This window comes from Pristiophorus japonicus, chromosome 4 (assembly GCF_044704955.1).
Source record: "Pristiophorus japonicus isolate sPriJap1 chromosome 4, sPriJap1.hap1, whole genome shotgun sequence".
NCBI lineage: Eukaryota > Metazoa > Chordata > Chondrichthyes > Pristiophoridae > Pristiophorus > Pristiophorus japonicus.
Genome location: NC_091980.1, coordinates 63,870,645 through 63,893,703, shown reverse-complemented (window position 1 = coordinate 63,893,703; position 23,059 = coordinate 63,870,645). Strand labels below are relative to the sequence as shown.

Below are 23,059 nucleotides of genomic sequence, written 5' to 3'. Positions count from 1 at the left end.
CCAAGAGCTTGAAAAATAAATCTTTTAATCACAATTTAGTGAGGCCGGTAGGAAGCACACTCCAAAGCATTCTTGCCCTTTCTTAACATGAGACACACGGAAATATTTCTCCATGTATCTGCCGCAGAATCTGTGATAGTAATATTGGGACTAATTATGTGATTGAGTACACCCATAGCACCAATTGTCGAGTGGGCAGGTCTTAGGCCAGTCTCTTGCCTGAAATGCAGTGTGATCCCTTCAGTAAGCTCCTAATTACCATTTAAAAAAATTTAATTTTGAACCTTTCTGCTCATCAAGGCGAGGGGTGTCAGTGCTGGGAAATGAAACCATTTTTTTCCCATTTTGGCTATCCATGTCAGCAAAAAAGCACTCTCAAATCAGGTGCAAAAAGATCAGATACTGAGTCAGTTTCCATCTACTCTGCCCAAATTCAAAAGACCATTCCTTGATACACCGAGGAAGCTTTCCATTTCTTACACTATCTCTTTTACCCTGTGTGAAATTGTCAATCTTTCCCATATAATGGGCAATTTTGTGTAGTGGGCCTAGCCCACGAAATAGTGCTTGAGATTGCCCAATCTCAATGGCATAGGACCCATACAACTTGCAGAAGAACATTTCCATCCTTGCAGTCTGCTAGATTCAAAGTTGGGTCCCAAAGGCAAAAACTTGTTCTAACCTACTGCATCATCCAACCATCAAAAATTGTATTATTTTTAATCTTTATTTTATGAAGGGCTAGATTTTTCACTTATGTGCAGATTGCCCAAAAATGGGCAGTATTTCCCGTGTGGGCGGTAAAAATGGGTTTTCAGATTGCTGGCTTGTCGCTCATTCTCAAAGCCCCATTTTTGAAATTGGGCGTCACCGCGAGCGATATGAAATGGGCGTTGGTGTTAGATCTCCGTGACCTTCTGCCGTATAGTGTCGCCGTCCTTAGCAACGGCATGGCAATGCTCGATCCCCGCAATTCAGGAGGTCAAGGGTCATCATGACATGCGCAGAAGAGGAGACAGATAGAGAGGGAGCTGAGAGGGACTGAAAGCGTATGTGGGTGTGGTGTGGCTGCTTTGGGAGGAAGGAGAGAGAGTTTAGCTTTTGAGCAAATAGGGAAACAAAAATTAGCTGTTACCAGACAGATATTTGCCCGAATTTGGCCTATAATGGAGGGCGAGGAGGAAGCATCACAGCATGCTGTGGAGACTGACGCTGACAAGAGCAGTGAGGTGGGAGAGGAGCACATTGAAGGGCGCAAAAGAGCGAGGAGGTTCTCGGATGAGGCAAATGCCTCCCTCCTGCAGGATGTTTAGTCACATTGGGGTGATTTAACTCAGGGAGGGCATGGGAATCCCATCCCAAAGACCTACCAGAAGATATGGGCCGAGATAGCAGAGGTGGTCTCGTCGGCGACCAACGAGGTGAGTGAGGGAAACCAACGCCGCAAATGATGGAACGACCTTGTGGGGTCCACAAGAGTAAGTATTAAATTTATTTACATATAATTATGTATTTATATAATTTGATTTGTAATAGTCATGAGTCACTATCAGCAGATGTGAGGTCTTTCACTTTTACAAGGAATATTTTAGTCAAAGCTTGCGGTCACAGCACATCTTTAGGTAAAGAATGATAATTCTCATAATAATCATGATTACATCTGTCGGTTATGTGTTGTATCAGTCTCTGTGACAGTACCTAGCAATGATATCACACAATGATCTCATGCCATGTCGTCCTGTCACCTTTTACAGAAGAAGCTCTCGACGATGAGGTCCGTGCAGAGACAAACAGTTGGGGAGCCACCAGTCCCCAGCGACATCACTGAGATGGAGGAGCAGGTGCTCGCACTCATGGGGAAGCACCCCCGGACAGCCACACAAGCATCTGCAGACCCTGAAGTGAAGCGACGTGAGTAAAGTTTACACCATTGAGTGATGTAAAGTCAATAGATGCCACACCTACTCATATCCAAACAATCATATATGATAGATGATTTCTAAAATTGTCATAGAAATAATGCTGGCCTAATGAAAATCATTGCAATGCACAATATGTTGATGGTCAGGAAATGTGATGTCTATGATGATTTTGATAGCAGTGGTGCTTTTGTCGTGCACATGTTGTGTGTAGCACTGGACTCACCTTGTGACCCTAGCATCCCCCTTCTCCTCTAATAACCTCATTTGTGTTTTGCAGCTCAGCCAGCAGCGCGGCCCCTGGCAAGACCACAGAGGCCGGAAGGTGAGGGCATGGGGCCGGACTCGGCAGACGATCCTACATCTGCTGAGGAGCTCCGATTGTCGTCCGTCAATCCGCTGGGTCTGTTCTCTACGGATGAGAGCGCGGACTTCGAGGAACCTGCATCGCCACGCTCCAGAAGCCATTCCACCCCAAGGCCATCTAATGCTCCTCCGGTCATTCCCACCTCAACTCTGGAGGTACCGGCCCCAAGCACATCGCCACAGGGCACCCCATTTGTCCCCAGGACGGTGCCGACCCTGCGGAGGTTTCGTAGACGCGGCAGGTCTGGTCCACGACCGCGACATAAGAGAGGAGAGATGGTACAGTTGTCCAGGAGGACTGTAGATATTGGTGACCAGCTCCTCGATGCATTGGGGGGCATATCCCGACAGCTGGCCATCATGAATGAGTACATTCCATGGATGGCGGAGGCCCTGGAGGCGAGAGCCAGGAACACTGCTGGCACAGGCCTCCCAGTGGATCCGGAGCGCAGCACTCCACCCCTAGGCTCCGCACCACCACTGCGAACGACAGATGAGAGACAGGACCACAATCCTGCTTCTGGGACAGAGAATGTTCCCCCCTCGGCATTCCCCACTCCCGTATCCATGCAACCACCACCTCTGCCTTCATCCCCCCCCCCCCAATGAGGCACCGCCTGAGGAGCTCCTCAGCCAGGTGCCGTGGAGTGAGGAGGGGAAGGGGTAGAGGTAGGGAGAAGAAGGGGAGGGAGAAAGGAAAGTGAGGTGCATGTCCCCAGGTGATGGCAGTGTTATATCTCCATCTGGGTCTGTGCAATTTGTTGTAGTGTATGGGGACTGGGGACCACGCTCCTGCTTTGCATTTGTATTCTGTGTTGCTGGACATGTTGACCATTTGATTGATGTCAATGGTGGATAATGTGGGGTGTGGTCGGGGCTGGGGTGTTTTTGCCCGTGATACTTATGATTTCAGACTAATGTTGGTATAAAAAAAAAATTATTGAACATAACCTTGTTGCATAGAAACATAGAAACATAAAAAATAGGAGCAGTAGTAGGCCTTTCGGCCCTTCGAGTCTGCACCACCATTCAATATGATGTTCTATCTCAACACCATAATTCTGCTTTTTCCCCATGATGCCTTTTGTTTCTAGAAATCTATCTATCTCCCTCTTAAATATATTCAGTGACTTGGCCTCCACAGCCTTCTGTGGTAGAGAATTCCACAGGTTCACCACCCTCTGAGTGAAACAATTTCTCCTCATCTCGGTCCTAAATTTCCTACCCTGTATCCTGAGACTGTGACCCCTTGTTCTAGACTTCCCAGCCAGGGGAAACATCCTCCCCGCATCCAGTCTATCCAACCCCGTCAGAATTTGATACTTTCAATGAGATCCCCTCTATTCTTCTAAACTCTAGTGAATGCAGGCCGAGTCAACCCAATCTCTCCTCATAAGACAGTCCTGCCATCCCAGGAATCAGTCTGGTGAACCTTCGCTGCATTCCCTCTATGGCAAATATATATTTTCTTAGGTAAGGAGACCAAAACTGCACACAATACTCCAGGTGCGGTCTCACCAAGGCCCTGTATAAATGTAGAAAGACATCCTTATTCTTACTCAAATCCTCTTGGAATGAAAGCCAACATACCATTTGCCTTCCTAACTGCTTGCTGCACCTGCATGTTTGCTTTCAATGACTGGTGTACAAGGACACCCAGGTTCCCCTGTACATCTGCACTTCCCAAGCCATCACCATTTAAATAATACTTTGTCCTTATGTTTTTCCTACCAAAGTGGATAACTTCACATTTTTCTACGTTATACTGCATCTGCCATGTGTTTGCCCACTGTGCCCCCGTGCAACCACTGCCTCTGCCTTCATCCGTCTGAGGAGCACTTCGGCCAGGCGGCGTGGAGCGAGGAGGGGAAGGGGTAGAGGTGGGGAGAAGAAGAGAGCGGGGAAGGAAAGTGAGGTGCATTGTCTCAGATAGCTGGACCGTTACACACTGGTGATTCCTTAACATGAAAGGGTTAAATAAATTTTTACTTCAATCAACGTAAACTTTAACTGGCACCAAGGTGATGGACGCCATTGATGTCTGAGCTGCACATACACAGCAGTGTGTCAGCGTTTTCACTCACAGCAATGTTCTTTCAGGCAAATCATTCAGATATCAGTTCCTCACGGAAGAGTCTTGCAGCTATGTAGCCACCACAGGCCCTTTCCTGTGGTCTGGAGGGGGGCATGAGCATGGTTGCATAGTTAGCTTGATTGTCTGGCCCGAGGTCAGTGTCCAGCCTCTCGTCGTCCTCTTCCTCTTTCGCCTGAGGTGGAACATCAGTCCCTTCTGGCAATTCTTGGCCCCTCCTGATAGCCAGGCTGTGCAGCATGGAGCACATGACCACGAATTTAGCTACTTGCTCAGGGTTGTATTGTAGCTCCCCTCCTGAGTGGTCCAGGCATTTGAAGCGCTGCTTAAGCACAGTTATTGTTTTCTGGACCACATTGCGTGTGTCTCTGTGGCTCTGATTGTATCGCTTCTCGGCCTCGGTGTAAGTGTCACACAGGGGGGTCATCAGCCAGGTGGCTAGGCCATATCGGTTGTCACCAAGCATCCAGCATTGTCCTTGTGGCTGACTCTTAAATATGTCAGAGACAACGCTCTCACGCAGGATGTGAGCCTCATCGAAGCTGCCCGGACATTTGGCATTCACTACCATTATTTGAAGCTGGGGAGAAGGAGGTAATACTCTGGTATTAAAGGTTGTGGTCAACAACTAGTTGGACCTTCAGGGATTGAAATCCTTTTCTGTTACGAAAAAGCTCTGGGTCCTGAGAAGGTGCCCGCATGGCGATGTGATTGCTCCCTGCACCCTGGGGAACTTAGCAATGCGGTAGAATGCTCCATCCCTGTCAGTCTGAGCCTCCGTGGTCATGGGGAAGCTGATAAAGTCCATCCTTCTCGCGTACAGGGCCTCCGTGACCTGTCTAATGCAGCGATGTGTGGCATGGTGAGACAGAGGGCAAATCTCGACCGCGGAGGCCTGAAAGCATTCGGATGCGTAGAAAGACAGTACCGTGATGACCTTGACCTCAAATGACACTGATGTCCTGATGGCAGGCTGCATATGTGGCCTGATGAGCTCACATATTTCATTGATCACCACCTTGTGGAAGCGCAGTCTCCGAAAGCAGGTGTGCTCAGACACATCGAGGTAAGACCTCTTTTCCCTGTACGTGCGGGGTGTGTATGGTCTGGACCTGCACCTCATTCTTGTATGTCTTAAATTGGGGACATAATGATGTGCATCAGACATTGAGCCATTTCCATTCTGCAGCATCTGCGTATTAATTGATGCAGGTTGAGAAATGGCTGGCCCCATTGCAATAAAAGTATAATAGCAATTGATCAGAAGCAATAATATCCTCACTAAAATATGCCTACGGTAAACCCCCAATAGTCCAGAGTCTGAAAATATATCTGTTGAGATGGTCACTTCACCTGAGAAGAACTCCAGAGTCAATCCAAACTCCCCTGAAGTTGAAGCAGCCTTTTCAATGAAGCGACCTGCGATTTTAAAAATGGCACCTGCACCGCTGTGATTCGTTCAGTACAGTTCCACTTTTTCTGAGCGGTGTTTTGGGCGAGCGATATTGTGGGCGAGATGTGTGCGAGGTAGTGAAAGTGATGCTGGGCGATCTCCTGGGCGTTAGTTTCGGCAAATGTGATCCATACGACAAAAAAAGTGGTCGGTCAGTATTATTGAATCTCGGCGTTAATTACGTGCGGAAAGTAACGCTGGGCGATATTATGGCCGTTGGTTTCACCCATTGTGATGATTCCGCTCAAAAAAAGTGGCAGGCGGTATTATTTTTTTCCCGGCGTTACCCACATGGGGAAAGTAACGTTCAGCGATAAGTGTCCGAAAAATGGGCGTCAGTTTCCATTTTGTGGCTAAATGGGTGATATCTGGGCGTTATATGTCAATTCAGTGGTAAAATGGACGTTAAGTGGGTGTTATGCATGCAAAAAAAGTGCAAAATCTAGCCCTTGTTGTTTGATGACAGGTTATTTTGCTCACAAAATCTTGTTTGAAGATATTAATAAACCATCTCAGCTGAGATGTTCCATGAGTGTTAGAGCATGCATATAGTTCAGATTTGAATTGTAGATAAAGAATCAAGGTTGTCAGAAGTTATAATCGCATATTTATCAATCATAATATATCTTGATAAGAGTATGTTAAAATGTCAAACTTTCACAGGTCTGCAGATGTACATTCATAAGATGCTGGAAGTAGCATTGTAGTGCATTGTATATTGAAGACTTTTTCTTTAACATTTTGCAGAAAATTATGAAACGATTGATAAAGCGATATGTGCTGAAAGCACAGGTTAATAGAGAAAATGATGAAGTCAATGAAGGCAAGTAGTTCTAAACACAATCTTGCTTTATAGTAAAAGCAGGATCGGATGCTTGCTTTAGTCTTCCACTTAATGATGCAACATCAACAAATAGGGGCATTTAAAATAGATATATATAGTCGTGCTTTTGAGCATAGAAATACCTGTTTATTCCAGGAAAGATACGCAAGTACCATTCACATTTAACATTTACAAAATAAATAGGCAATATACGCAAGAGTCAACAAAGAATGATCCTATAGAGCCTGAAAGTTATAAAAACATAAATTGTTTTTTTCATTATCTTCTTGTAGAGGTATTTTTAAATGATTTTTAAAAGATAATGGATTGTTTGGGGTAAATCAAATACACTGTAGGGAGCTGCTGGTGGGAAACCTTGCCCACTGGCAATGCAAACCAGACATCCGGGTGCACATTTGTAATATAATCCCTCTTAATACTGCACTTCAAAGTTAAACCAATAGATTGCATTTCTATAGAGATAGATATTTCTGATAACAGAGTTTAATGTGTTGGATCTTTTTTTCAGGGAAATTTATTTTATAAAATTCATATACTTTTTGATGCAACTGAATGTTCAGGAACCGCTTCCTTAACATTTTATTTGTATTTCAGGTGAACTTAAGGAAATCAAACAGGACATTTCTAGTCTTCGTTATGAACTCCTGGAGGAAAAGTCACAAGCAACAGGGGAGTTAGCACAACTCATTCAGCAACTCAGTGACAAATTTGGCAAAAACTTGAAAAAATAATTGAAATGAAGAGGAAATGAAATGTAACATTCAATTTCAGTATACATTAAAGAAACGGGATATTTGGCAAACGTGATCGAGAAAAAGCAATAAGTGGGTTACTTTATACACTAGGATTTCGGACAGGCAGTTTATTTAGCTGTGCATAATTAGATGCTCCCGAAAGATAAGGCAACAAAGAGGGCAAAAATGAAAATGGATTGAAATTTAACAAGGAAGGATGAGATAGTATAAAGACTTAAGCAAGTGGAACGTGCATCAGTGGCACATGCAGCTGAGCTCTACATCCAATGAAATAGCAATCAGTACCCATGTACAGCAAACCTCTTTACAACAACTGCGGCTGGTCCCATGCTCAAAAGCGTGCCCATGACAGAAAAACATGGAACTTGTAACACAGGTTGACAACAAAGCCTGATCCATGTGGATAAGCATCCATGGCATCCTTTTTTAAACTATAAAAGGAATGTGCCCCTAACACGCTAGAGTTAACTGGAACCTGGTAGTGGGCCAATTAATGTCACTGATTTCCACTGATCCTATTTTGGACTGTAATGCGGAAAACAAATCAAAAATACAAATAGACATGAAAAGTCCTGCTTTTAAAAACAAAAGTCTTTTGTTTAACCACTTCCTTCCGTGGATTAGGACATGAAAGCATTCGTTATTAAGACTTTCAATTAACTTTCATCAATAAAGTAAACATTCAAACATAAGCCATGATCCCCGCCTTTGCCCTGCCTCTATCCCACCCTTTGTTCAGTTTTCGATTTGGCAAAAGGTGCCAACCCAGCCGATTCTGCGTCTGTTGTTCCCTTTGTTTAGTGCTGATTTACATAACTGATGGTTGGATCCATCATCTTGAATTGGCTTCACAATCACACAGGGCTTCTTTTTGCTCATCTGATGCTGTTCAACACTCATAACAATTCATAAGTTCTACAAGGGTGTCACTATCGGAAAACAAAAATAAATGGAACTTATTTGACGAGTAAGAACATTGAAGTCGAGGCTGATTTTTGTCAACTTTGACTACTATTGTAACAGCTGTATTCATACAAAAGTTGTACAAGTAGCTAGCACAGTTTAAAAAATATTGTTTGAGTAAACCATATTTAACTGGTTAATGTTGAAAGTCTCTTGCTCTTGTATATTGTATTATTTTTAACCAAAATAAAAGTAGCCTTTGGAGTGATTTTACCACTGTCACTGAACACATCATGTGCCGAATATGTATAAACCCTCAAATGCTTCCATAATATTTGGTATACCAACCATACCACTGTAGATTTAACATACAAAGTTTTCTGTCAGTTATTCAAACACTTCTGGATCACTGTGTAGCCAAACAGACCAATGTGAATGTGAACACCACAGCACAGATTTGAAGTTACAGTGGGAGGTAATATGACTTTTCTGAAGCCCAGAAAAATAGGCCCAATGAAGTCCCAACATTTAAAGCACAATAATGTACTGTAACAAGATTTCCCACAATATGTGACTGGTAATCAAATTGATTTTTTTTAAAGTGATGGCAAACTGATTAGCATCCATTGCATTTAATAAAATAGTATATATGTTCAAGTAACTTGACTACATCCATGTCCATAGGCCAGGATAGTTATGCCTCCCATGTGGTGATTCAAATAAAGGTCTGATCCACAAGAAAAGCTGAGGGCAGCCATATCCCCTGCTGCAGAATGTTCCTGAGTCACAGGCTTGAGGCTACATTGAATAGGGCAGATCATACCTCAGTTACAACCTGAGGCCAAAAAGTTGGTTGTAAACTCTCCTCGGCTGCAGCACAGGAACTACAGTTGCCAACTCTGGTTGGAGGCATTTCTGGAGACTTGATCACATGATACCTGACCAAATGACATTTGATCATGTGGCGTATACAAATCTTGTTACATTTACCTTATAGAGATTGGGTCCCCTGTATTCGAGCATCTTTGTTTATGATTTTTCTCCAGCAGCTGTTGTGCGACAACTTCCAAGAACCAGGATGCCACCTGTGAGCGGGCAAAGGAAAACCTAGGTTTTGGAAGAGGGGAAACTGACGGTGGTGGTAGAGATTTGCGCTATAGTCACTTTGGTTGCGATGCTCAGAGCTATCCTCAGCCTTGTCCGAGGCTGCAGATCTGGCCGCAGGAGATTGCACATCTCCCTGACAATGTCCTTTCTGAATCTAAGTCTGCGGAGACATTGGTCATCCGTAAGGTCGATGAAGGAAAACTGCTGCTTGTAGACCCATGCACGATAGGGCCTTCTTCCCCCAACTCGATGGTCAGATCCTACTATGATAGCTGGTTCATTGCCTTCTCCCTCATGCTCTTCATGCTCCTCAGCATCTGCCTCCTGTGCATCCTGCCTTCTTTCCAGCTCACCTATTATCTAATGTGGGGGTTCAGCATACCTGGCCTTCCTCCTCATGCCAGGTCCTTCCTGGGCAACCTCTCTGCGTTGAGGTCTGTCGCCATTTCCAAGCCCTCCTCTATATTGGGCATCCATAGCTGCTGCCTTCTTTGCCCGCTGCCTCTGGAGCCATTGCTGATGGCGCCGCCTTCTCCTGCGTGCTTCCCTGCCGTGTACAATGTGCAGAGAGGCGATCGGCTGCCAGCATTGAGCTCATTGCATCTGCAAGTTCAACTCCATAATGAGGCCTCTGTGGAGTACAGATTGAGGCCCCCAGGTCACCAGCATTCAATGCCGCGATGAAAAGGGCGAGTGACAAACTTTTCAGACTCCGAAAAATTATCAGGCAAAAAAATGGAGATGCTCACAACATGCCTTTAAAGTCCGCTGGCGGTCTTGAGCCGGCACAGTACACCACCACAAAAAACAATCGCGGGCACCGATAGGCGGCCGGTTCACTTTTAAAAGAGAATTTAGTTTCCGGTGTGGAGGGGCTGCATTGCGCGCTCTGATAACGTCTTTAACGACACATCTGCAGGAGCGCGGCGGAACTGGGGCGAGTGGGGCGGATCTCCACACCGCTGCAAAAATGCCCGAGGAGAAATTTGCAATTGGTGGCTATTGGACTACAAATCGGCGGCCAGATGACACCATCGTGTGGCCACCGCTTTCCGGCAGTAACAGGCCTTATCAGGAGGCCGAATTTCGGCCCCACTGTCTTTACAAAAGTGTGGCAAACATTTTTATTATTTAATAAGAACATAAGAACATAAGAAATAGGAGCAGGAGTAGGCCTCAAGCCTGCTCTGCCATTTAATATGATCATGGCTCGATCATGGACTCAGCTCCACCTCCCTGCCGGCACCCCATAACCCTTTATCCCCTTATCGTTTAAGAAGTTAGATATATTCAAAAGGGAGTTAGATATGGCCCTTACGGCCAAAGGCATTAAGGGGTATGGAGAAAAAGCAGGAAAGGGGTACTGAGGTTGAATGATCAGCCATGATCTTATTGAATGGCGGTGCAGGCTCGAAGGGCTGAATGGCCTGCTCCTGCACCTAATTTCTATGTTTCTATGTTTCTATAAGAAATTATCTATTTCTGTCTTAAATTTATTCAATGTCCTAGCTCCCACAGCTCTCTGAGGCAGCAAATCCCACAGATTTACAACCCTCTGAGAGAAGAAATTTCTCCTCATCTCAGTTTTAAATGGGCGGCCCCTTATTCTAAGATCCACCTTGTCAAGCCCCCTCATAATCTTATACGTTTCGATAAGATCACCTCTCATTCTTCTGAACTCCAATGAGTAGAGGCCCAACCTACTCAAGCTTTCCTCATAAGTCAACCCCCTCATCTCTGGAATTAACCTTGTGAACATTCTCTTAACTTCCTCCAAAGCAAGTATATCCTTTCGTAAATATGGAAATCAAAACTGCACGCAGTATTCCAGGTGTGGCCTCACCAATACCCTGTATAGCTGTTGCAAGACTTCCCTGCTTTTATACTCCATCCCCTTTGCAATAAAGGCCAAGATTCCATTGGCTTTCCTGATCACTTGCTCTACCTGCACACTAAACTTTTGTGTTTTATGCACAAGAACTCCCAGGTCCCACTGTGCTGCAGCACTTTGCAATCTTTCTACATTTAAATAATAACTTGCTCATTCATTTTTCCTGCAAAAGTGCATGGCCTCACACTTTCCAACATTATACTCCATTTGCCAAATTTTTGCCCAATCACTTAGCTTGTCTATGTCCTTTTGCAGATTTTTTGTGTTCTCCTCACACATTGTGTTCTCCTCACACGTCTTCTCCCTGTGGCCGAGGAGCTCCTCCTGGAATCACAATGCGGATTCTGTCCCCTATGGGGCACAACAGACATGATCTTTGCAGCGTGACAGCTGCAGGAAAAATGCAGGGAGCAGTGCCAGCCCTTATACATGACCTTTTTCGATCTTACAAAGGCCTTTGACACTGTCAACCGTGAGGGTCGATGGAGCGTCCTCCTCCGTTTCAGATGCCTCCAAAAGTTTGTCAACATCCTTCGCCTGCTTCACGATGACATGCAGGCCATGATCCTTACCAACAGATCCATTACAGACCCAATCCACGTCCAGACTGGGGTCAAACAGAGCTGCATCATTGCTCCAATCCTCTTCTCAATCTTCCTCGCTGCCATGCTCAAACTCACAATCAAGAAGCTCCCCGCTGGAGTGGAATTAAATTACAGAACCAGTGGGAAGCTGTTTAAACTACGCCGCCTCCAGGCCAGGTCCAAGATCACCCCAACCTCTATCGTTGAGCTACAGTAAGTGGACAACGCCTGCGTCTGTCCACATTCAGAGGCTGAACTCCAGGATATAGTCTATGTATTCACTGAGGCATATGAAAGCATGAGCCTTACACTTAACATCCGTAAGACAAAGGTCCTTCACCAGCCTGTCATCGCCGCACAGCACTGCCCCACTCACCCCAGACTCCCTAAGCAAATGCTTTATGTGGAGCTCCTTTTTGGTAAACGAGCCAAAGGAGGACAGCAGAAACTTTATAAGGAAACCCTCAAAGCCTCGCTGGTAAAGTGCGACATCACCACTGACACCTGGGAGACCCTGGCCGCAGACCACCCTAGGTGGAGAAAATCCATCCGGGAGGGCGTTGAGCTCTTTGAATCTCGACACAAGGAGCATGAAGAGGCCAAGCGCAGGCAGCGGAAGGAGCGCGCGGCAAGCGAGCCCTACTGACCCCTCCCCCTGATGAATGTCTGTCCCACCTGTAACAGGGTCTGTGGCTCTCATATCAGACTGTTCAGCTATCAAAGAACTTACTTTGAGAGTGGAAGCAGGTCCTGCTTGATTCCGAGGGACTTCCTATGATAATGATGATGCTTTTCCTCCGATCTTTGTATCATCGGCAAACTTAGCTACGTTACACTCAGTCCTTTCCTCCAGGTTGTTAATATAGATTGTAAATAGTTGGGGTCCCAGCACTGATCCGTGCGGCACCCCACTAGTTACTGATTGCCAACCCGAGAATGAACCATTTATCCCGACTCTCTGTTTTCTGTTAGTTAGCCAATCCTCTATCCATGCTAATATATTACCCCCAACCCCGTGAACTTTTATCTTGTGCAGAAACCTTTTATGTGGCACTTTGTCAAATGTCTTCTGGAAGTCCAAATACACCACATCCACTGGTTCCCCTTTATCCACTCTGTTCATTATATCCTCAAAGAATTCTAGCAAGTTTGTTAAATATGACTTCCCCTTCATAAATCCATGCTGACTCTGCCTGACCGAATTTTGCTTTTCCAAATGGGAGAAGCATCAGAAGTGCCATGCTTCCTTTTCATCAATTAGAAATGATGCAATAAGGTGTTGGCGTAATTTACATCCTTACATTTTGAAAATATACGATAAGATTAATTAAACATTTTCATAAAGATGGACTCGGCTATTGAGAGCAAACTGACAAAAAGTAGCTGGAGATGCCTCCAGTTCAGTATGATGAAAGGGAAATCATGTTTGACAAATTTGCTGGAGTTCTTTGCGGATGTAATGAGCAGGGTGAATAAGGGGGAACCATTGGATGTGCTGTGTTTGGATTTCCAGAAGGCATTTGACAAGGTGCCACAAAATAGGTTACTGCACAAGATAAAAGTTCACGGGGTTGGGGGTAATATATTAGCATGGATAGAGGATTGGCTAACTAACAGAAAACAGAGAGTCGGGATAAATGAGTAATTTTCCGGTTGGCAACAAGTAACTAGTGGGGTGCCACAGGGATCGGTGCTGGGGCCTCAACTATTTATAATCTATATTAATGACTTGGATGAAGGGAGCGAGTGTAATGTAGCCAAGTTTGCTGATGATACATAGATGGGTGGGAAAGCAATTTGTGAGGAGGACACAAAATCTGCAAAGGGATATAAACAGGCTGAGTGAGTGGGCAAACATTTGGCAGATGGAGTATAATGTGGGAAAGTGTGAGGTTATCTACTTTGGCAGAAAAAATAGAAAAGCAAATTATAATTTAAATGGAGAAAAATTTCAAAGTACTGCAATACAGAGGGACCTGGGGGTCCTTGTGCATGGAGCAGAAAAAGTTAGTATGCAGGTACAGCAATAATCAGGAAGGCAAATGGAATGTTGGTCTTTATTGCAAGGGGGATAGAGTATAAAAGCAGAGAAGTCCTGCTACAACTGTACAGGGTATTGATGAGGCCACACCTAGAGCACTGCATCCAGTTTTGTTCTCCGTATTTAAGGAAGGATGTACTTGCATTAGAGGCTGTTCAGAGAAGGTTCACTAGGTTGATTCCGGAGATGAAGGGGTTGACTTAGGAAGATAGGTTGAGTAGGTTGGGCCTATACTTATTGGAGTTCAGAAGAATGAGAGGTGATCTTATCGAAACATATAAGATAAGGAGAGGGCTTGACAAGGTGGATGCAGAGAGGATATTTCCACTCATTGGGGAAACTTAAACTAGGGGGCATAGTCTCAGAATAAGTGGCTGCCCATTTGAAACTGAGATGAAGAGGAATTTCTTCTCTCAGAGGGTTGTAAATCTATGGAATTCTCTGCCCCAGAGAGCTGTGGAGGCCGAGTCATTGAATATATTTAAGATGGAGATGGACAGATGTTTGAGAGATAAGGGAATAAAGGGTTATAGGTGTAATGTATTTAACCCTGTGTAACCTGCATGGCACCTGACCACCAGAGGACCCACGTGTTAGAGTCCCAAGGGATCCCAGCATCCCTTGGGAGCACAGTATATAAGCAGGGCACCCACGAGGTAACTGCCCTCTGGAGTCTTATTGAAGAAGCTAAGGTCACACTTGTTCATTGCACACAGTACTCAGTTTCATCCTTTATTATGAGTGTACCAACTGGCGACGAGGTAACAAACAACCACGCGAAAATGCAAAGAACAGTTGGTATCCTGGAGAAGTTCTCAGAAGGGGATGATTGGGAGGCCTTTGTGGAGAGACTCGACCAATACTTCATGGTCAACGAGCTGGAAGGGGATGAGAACACTACCAAACGAAGGGCGATCCACCTAACTGTCTGTGGGGCAACAACCTATGGCCTCATGAAAAATCTCCTGGCCCCAGCAAAACTGACAGAAAAATCCTATGAAGAATTGTGTACACTGGTCCGGGAGCACCTAAATTCTAAGGAAACAATTTTGATGGCGAGGTATCAGTTCTACACGTGTCAACGATCGGAGGGCCAGGAAGTGGCGAGTTATGTCGCCGAACAAAGGTGCCTTGCAGAACATTGTGAGTTTGAGGGTTTCCTAGAACAAATGCTCAGAGACATTTTTGTATTGGGCATTGGACATGAGACAATCCTTCGGAAACTGTTAACTGTAGAAACTCCGAATCTAAGTAAAGCCATAACGACAGCCCAGGCATTTATGTCCACCAGCGACAACACCAAACAGATTTCGCAGAGTAAAGAAGTTTCGGCCAGTACTGTGCATAAAGTAACGTCGGTCTTGAGCAGAAATGTACAGGGCAGAACGCACACACCAGCTGCTGTGGCCCAACCTCAATTGACCCAAAGTCTGCCATCAATCGTTAATGCGAGGCAGTTAACACCGGAGGTGATCATCGGCCCCATCAATGCCGCTTTAAGCACTATGCGTGCAACGGTTGCAGAACAATGGGACACCTCCAACGAATGTGCAGGCGAGCTGCAAATCCTGCAAACCCTGCAAACCATCACGTTGCAGAGGAAGATCGGTCCATTGTGGATCAGGCTGACACCATGGAGCACTTGAAGAATCTGGAAGAGGTTCATAGTCAGTTGGATCTCGTGGGACTCAGGTTGAAATGCTCAAAATGTATTTCCTAGCACAGGATATAGAAACATAGAAAATAGGGGCAGAAGTAGGACATTCGGCCCATTCAATATGATCTTGGCTGATCATGGAACTTCAGTACCCTATTCCTGCTTTCTCTCCATACCCCTTGATCCCTTTAGCCGTAAGGGCCACATCTAACTCCCTTTTGAATATATCTAATGAACTGGTCTCAACAACTTTCTGTGGTAGAGAATGCCAAAGGTTCTCTGAGTGAAGAAGCCTCTCCTCATCTCGGTCCTAAATGGCTTACCCCTTGTCCTTAGACTGTGACCCCTGGTTCTGGACTTCCCCAACATCGGGAACATTCTTCCTACATCTAACCTGTCCAATCCCATCAGAATTTTATATGTTTCTATGAGATCCCCTCTCATTCTTCTAAATTCCATTGAATATAAGCCTAGTCGATCCAGTCTTTCTTCATATGTCAGTCCTACCATCCCAGGAATCAGTCTGGTGAATCTTCGCTGCACTCCCTCAATAGCAAGAATGTCCTTCCTCAGATTAGGAGACCAAAACTGCACACAATATTCAATGTGGTCTCATCAAGGCCCTGTACAACTGCAGTAAGACTTCCCTGCTCCTATACTTAAATCCTCTCGCTATGAAGGTCAGCATGCCATTTTCTTTCTTGACTGCTTGCTGTACCTGCATGCCTACCTTCACTGACTGATGTACCATGACACTCAGGTCTCATTGCACCTCCCTTTTGACTAATCTGTCACCATTCAGATAATAATCTGCCTTCCTGTTTTTGCCACCAAAGTGGATAAGCTCACACTTATCCACATTATACTGCATCTGCCATGCATTTCCCCATTCATCTAACCTGTCCAAGTCCCCATGCAGCCTCCTAGCATCCTCCTCGCAGCTTGCACTGCCACCCAGATCAGTGTCATCTGCAAACTTGGAGGTATTACATTCAATTCCTTCATCTAAATCGTTAATGTATATTGTAAATAGCTGGGGTCCCAGCACTGAACCCTGTACACCCCACTGGTCACTGCCTGCCATTCCGAAAAGGACCCGTTTATTCCTACTCTTTTCTTCCTGTCTGCCAACCAGTTCTCTATCCACATCAATACATTACCCCCAATACCATGTGCCTTAATTTTTCACACTAATCTCCTGTGTGGGACCTTGTCGAAAGCTTTTTGAAAGTCCAAATACACCACATCCACTGGTTCTCCCTTATCCACTCTACCAGTTACATCCTCAAAGAACTCTAGAAGATTTGTCAAGCATGATTTACCTTTCATAAATCCATGCTGACTTGGACCGATCCTGTCACTGCTTTCCAAATGTGCTGCTATTACATCTTTAATAATTGATTCCAGCATTTTCCCCACCACCTATGTCAGGCTAACCGGTATATAATTCCCTGTTTTCTCTCTCCCTCCTTTTTTAAGAAGTGGGGTTACATTAGCTATCCTCCAATCCATAGGAACTGAACCAGAGTCCATGGAATGTTAGGAAATGACCACCAATGCATCTACTATTTCTAGGGCCACTTCCTTAAGTACTCTGGGATGTAGACTATCAGGCCCTGGGGATTTGTCGGCCTTCAGTCCCTTCAATTTCCCTAACACCATTTCCTGACTAATAAAGATTTCCCTCAGTTCCCCCTTCTCGCTAGTCCCTAGGTCCCCTAATAATTTCGGGAGGCTATTCGTGTCTTCCTTAGTGAAGACAGAACCAAAGTATTTGTTCAATTGGTCTGCCATTTCCTTGTTCCCTATTATGAATTCACCTGATTCTGACTGCAAGGGACTTACATTCGTCTTCACTAATCTTTTTCTCTTCACATATCTATAGAAGCTTTTGCAGTCAGCTTTTATGTTCCCTGCAAGCTTACTCTCATACTCTATTTTCACCCTCCAAATTAAACCCTTAGTCCTCCTCTGCTGAATTCTAAAATTCTCCCAGTCCTCAGGTTTGCTGCTTTTTCTGGCCAATTTATATGCCTCTTTCTTGGATTTAACACTTTCCCTAATTTCTCTTGTTAGCCACGGTTGAGCCACCTTCCCTTTTTTATTCTTACGCCACACAGGGATGTACAATTGTTGTAGTTGATATCTAAATGTCTGCCATTGCCTATCCACCGTCAACCCTTTAAGTATCATTCTACAGTCTATCCTAGTCAATTCACGTCTCATACCGTCGAAGTTTCCTTTCTTTAAGTTCAGGACCCTAGTCTCTGAATTAATTGTGTCACTCTCCACCTTAATGAAGAATTCTACCATATTATCGTCACTCTTACCCAAGGGGCCCCGCATGACCAGATTGCTAATTAATCCTCTCTCGTTACACAGGACCCAGTCTAAGATGACCTGCTCTCAAGTTAGTTCCTCGACATATTGGTTTAGAAAACCGTCACTTATACACTCCAGGAAATCCTCCTCCACAGTATTGCTACCGGTTTGGTTAGCCCAATCAATATGTAGATTAAAGTCACTCATGATAACTGCTGTACCCTTATTGCACGCGTCCCTAATTTCCTGTTTGATGCCATCCCCAACCTCCCTACGACTGTTTGGTGGTTTGTACTAATGTTTTTTGCCCTTTGCTGTTTCGCAACTCTATCCATATAGATTCCACATCATCCACACTAATGTCCTTCCTTACTATTGCATTAATCTCCGCTTTAACCAGTAACGCTACCCCACCTCCTTTTCCTTCCTGTCTGTCCTTGGGAAGAAGAAACGCAGCGAAATGGAAACAAACCCACCGACACCAAGACGGAAGCCATCAAGAACGCGCCGCGACTACAGAAAGTGACGGAACTGCGGTCATTTCTGGGACTCCTTCTTAACTATTTTGGTAATTTCCTACCTGGGTTAAGCACCCTGCTTGAACCCCTACATGCGCTACTGCGCAAGGGAGATGACTGGGTATGGGGGAATTCACAAGAGGCTGCCTTTAAGAAAGCCAGAAATCTGTTGTGTTCAAACAAACTGTTTGTTCTGTATAATCCTTGTAAATGATTAGTGCTAGCTTGTGATGCGTCGTCATACGGAGTTGGATGTGTGTTACAACAGGCTAATGAATCGGGGATTTTGCAACCGGTCGCTTATGCATCCAGGAGTTTGTCCAAGGCCGAAAGGACCGACAGCATGATTGGAAAAGAGGCTCTGGCATGCGTCTACGAGGTGAAAAAAATGTACCAGTACTCATTTGGCCTCAAGTTTGAGCTTGAAACTGACCACAAGCCGCTCATATCGCTGTTCTCTGAGAACTAAGCGATTAATACCAATGCCTCTGCCCGCATCCAAAGATGGGCGCTCAGGCTGTCGGCATACAACTATGTAATCTGCCACAGACCGGGCACAGAGAACTGCGCAGATGCTCTCAGTCGGCTGCCATTGCACACACCCACCCAGGCATTGTAATGATCAAAGCCATAGCCAGGTCCCATGTGTGGTGGCCCAACATCGACTCAGATTTAGAGTCAATCGTGCGCTACTGCAACACTTGCTCTCAACAGAGCAATGCACCCAGAGAGGCACTGCTAAGTTTGTGGTCGTGGCCCTCCAAACCGTGGTCGAGGATCCACGTAGACTATGCGGGCCCATTTCTAGGCAAAATGTTTTTGGTTGTCATGGACGTTTACTCAAAATGGATTGAATGTGCAATAATGCCAGTAAACACATCCACGGCCACTATTGAAAGCCTATGAACCTTGTTTGCCACGCACGGCTTGCCCGATGTTCTAGTCAGCGACAATGGGTCGTGCCTCACCAGTGCTAAATTCAAGGAATTCATGACCCGCAATGGGATCAAACACATCACATCTGCCCCGTTCAAGCCCGCATCCAACAGCCAGGCAGAACAGGCAGTTCAGACCATCTAGCAAAGCTTGAAACGTGTGTCGGCAGGCTCCCTGCAGACCCGGTTGTCCCAAGTGCTGCTCAGCTACCGCACCAGACCCCACTCACTCACCAGGGTTCCCCAACCGAGCTGCTCATGAAAAGGGCGCTCAAAACAAGGCTCTCTCTTGTCCACCCTGATCTCCACGATCATTTGGAGTGCAAGTGGCATCAACAAAGTGTGTACCATGACCACACAAATTTGTCACGCGATATTTAGAGCAATGATCCCGTGTTTGTGCTCAATTATGGACATAGTCCCAAATGGCTCGCTGGCACGGTCACAGTCAAAGAGGGGAGTAGGGTGTTTCAGGTCAAATTGGCCAATGGACAAATGCGCAGAAAATATTTGGACCAAATCAAATTGCGGTTCACCAACAGCTACGAACAACCCGAAGAGGACACCACCAACTTTGACCCTCCAGCACAGACACAAGTGGCAACTGACATCATGGTTGACCACGATGCCAAACTCATCATCCCCAGCAGCCCGACAAGGCCAGCTGCCCAACAGCCCAGTGAAGAACTGACCAACCCACCCACACCCACATTTGTACCGAGACGATCGACAAGGGAGCGTAAAGCCCCAGATCGTCTCACCTTGTAAATAAGTGTACCGTTGACTTCACGGGGGAGTGATGTAATGTATTTAACCCTGTGTAACCTGCATGATACCTGACCACCAGAGGGCCCACCTGTTGGAGTCCCAAGGGAGCCCAGCATCCACTGGGAGCACAGTATATAAGCAGGCCACCCACGAGGTACCTGCACTCTGGAGTCTTATTAAAGGAGCTAAGGTCACACTTGCTTATTGTACACAGTACTCAGTTTCATCTTTTATTATGAGTGTACTAATGGGAGTGGGCTGAGTCCATGATCAGATCAGCCATGATCTTATTAAATGGCGGAGCAGGCTCGAGGGGCCAAATGGCCTACTCCTGCTCCTATTTCTTATGTTCCTATGTTCTTATGAAACAGAGGAGGTATATAGGATTAGGACTACCGCTCGTGTGGAGGATAAACATTGACACGGATTGTTGGGCCAATTGGCCTGTTTCTGCATTGTAATTTCTGACTTCTGACTTCTGACTTGTATTCAACTATTTTTGGCTGTGTAGTTCAACGTTCTATTGGCTTCATTGATTGCTGCTCGGCACTAATTGGCCATGTTTAGTTTGTGGAGACTCCCGAGGTGTCTTTCAACTTCGACCTATTTCAACACCATCGAATGGCCGAACAGGTTCAAGGGGTTACTCCTGTTCCTGTGTTCCATTCATTCATTCAGTATGTGCATTGTCCATTTTTCATTCTTTATGTGCAATACTTTGCACTTGTCCGCATTGCATTTAACTTGCCATTTGTCCTTGTTCAGCCCATTCACTTACTTTGATTGGCTCATTCTGCAAGTTCTGGGTTGTCTATTTTGATTCTGCTGTCCTTCCTAGTTTGGTATGATCTGTAAACGTAACCAACTCGCATTGAGCTTCAGAATCCAAGTCACGATATCGATTAGAAACAGTAATGGCTCCAACACTTAGCTGTAGGACACTTCATTCAATACTTCATCCTTCCTAACGCTCTAAACAGTACCCTTCAGCCAGTTTCTTATCCATACCAGGGGTCACAGTCTCAGAATAAGGGTTCGGCCATTTAGGACTGAGATGAGGAGAAATTTCTTCACAGAGAGGGTGATGAATCTTCGGAATTCTCTACCCCAGAGGGCTGTGGAGGCTCAGTCGTTGAATGTATTCAAGACAGAGATAGATAGATAGATTTTTGGATATTAATGGAATCAAGGGATATGGAGATAGTGAAGCAAGTGGAGTTGCGGTAGAAGATCAGCCATGATCTTATTGAATGGCGGAGCAGGCTTGAGTGGCCGAATGGCCTACTCCTGCTCCTATTTCTTATATTCTTATGTTCTTATGTAAAAAGGCTACTCCTGTAAATTGAATCCGCAAGTGCCCATCACCACAGTTTTTCTAAAATTCATCATTGCAGTGATGGTATATGTCTGTTTGCATATGTTTCAGACCAGGTCCAGCTATTTTTCTGTTACATCTTAAGTGTTTCTGCAATACTGTCTCGAGGTCTGGCCTCTGTGGAAATTATGATGTTTCGACAGAGGGATGGCTTCTATCGTAGTGTTAGGGAGTATATCTTAGTGGTAGAGCATATGACTGCAGATCAAGAGATCACTAGTTCAAATCTGGGTGCCCCCTCACTGACCGTTATCTACCCCAAAGGGCTGTGGATGCTCAGTCCATGAGTATAGTCAAGACCGAGATCGATAGATTTTGGACTCTACGGAATCGGATGACACGGGGATCGGATGGGAAAGTGGAGTTGAGGTCCAAGATCAGAAATTATCTTATTGAATAGCAGAGCAGGCTCGAAGGGCCATATGGTCTTCCCTTGCTCCTATTTCCTGGCTCTCACCACCGGGCAGGTGGGTGCGGCAGTCAGCATCTCTCTATCAGGTGCTGATTGACCTGCTGCCTCTCTCCAGCATTCCATGCTTTAATTACAGATCTTCCTTTTTTTTTGCATCTTTGAACAACAAATGCTGGGCTCCAGTTGGCCTGCAACCATAAACTAGTCCAGGAGGAATGTGACTGGCTACATTATAGGGATGGAGCTGGAGCGCCGGGCCCTGGAACATAGTGGGTCGTCCCGACCTGTGTGAGAACACCACCGCAGGTCAGGGCTATAAAGAGAGCCGGAGCGCCGGGCCCTGGAATATTGTGGGCGAAGGTGCAACGATTGAGGGTACGGGGCCCAGAAGAGCCGAGGGCCCAAGGACAGCACAGGCCAGCCCACACTGCGATATGTGCGCGCACTAGGTCCGTGCAGCAGAGCAGGTCGCCAGTCGTCCTGGTTGATCCTTGCCACTGGATAAAGGCCTAGCTCTGTCGAGCTCGTGTGGTGGCTGATGTGAAATGGTCACCACAAGTTAAAACAATCCACACACAGGCATCTTCCACCCTTCAATTGGAGTTCAGGACTGGAACATCAGGTCCTTCATTGAAACATCTGTGAACTCTCGTGGAAGCAGGTCATCCTGGTTCGAGAGACCGCCGATGATGATTTCTTGTGTGCTTATGTTCTTATTTTTAAAAAACACGTTGTTGTGCAGTAGCGATCTGTAACATTTTTTCCTGATTACTGTTTGTACTGACCAACAGGAGAAAAGGGCTGAGCGCCACTTTGCTAGTGGCACAAAGCTGAGCTGTGCCTACCTCAGAAACCAACCTTTATACAGTACTGCCTATAGAAGTACCACAATCTCCAGAGGTACCCACAGTAACCTGTCTTTTGATGGGTTTCAAACTCTCCAAATGAACTAAACTGTTTACTTAACCACACTGTTACCTAAGTCAAGATTGCTATTAAATGACCATTGACCTGAAACGTTGATCCGACGAATGATCATCGACCTGAAACGTTAACTCTGTTTCTCTCTCCACAGATGCTGCCTGAATATTTCCAGCACTTTCTGTTTTTATATTAA

General features: G+C 45.4%; 1 protein-coding gene across 2 annotated transcripts in view; it reads left to right on the top strand.

Moving 5' to 3' along the window:
- Positions 1-8,501, top strand: part of LOC139262072 (short transient receptor potential channel 7) — a 186,966-nt gene extending 178,465 nt beyond the window's left edge. The window contains exons 9-11 of one of the 2 annotated variants that reach the window (XM_070877228.1): positions 5,690-5,695; positions 6,578-6,653; positions 7,269-8,501. In XM_070877228.1, coding sequence (XP_070733329.1) covers positions 5,690-5,695; positions 6,578-6,653; positions 7,269-7,405 — 219 coding nt within the window. In that variant the 3' untranslated portion in view covers positions 7,406-8,501. The remainder of the gene's footprint in view (positions 1-5,689; positions 5,696-6,577; positions 6,654-7,268) is intronic. The other variant, XM_070877227.1, reaches the window with a different exon arrangement.
- Positions 8,502-23,059: the final 14,558 nt, after the last annotated feature.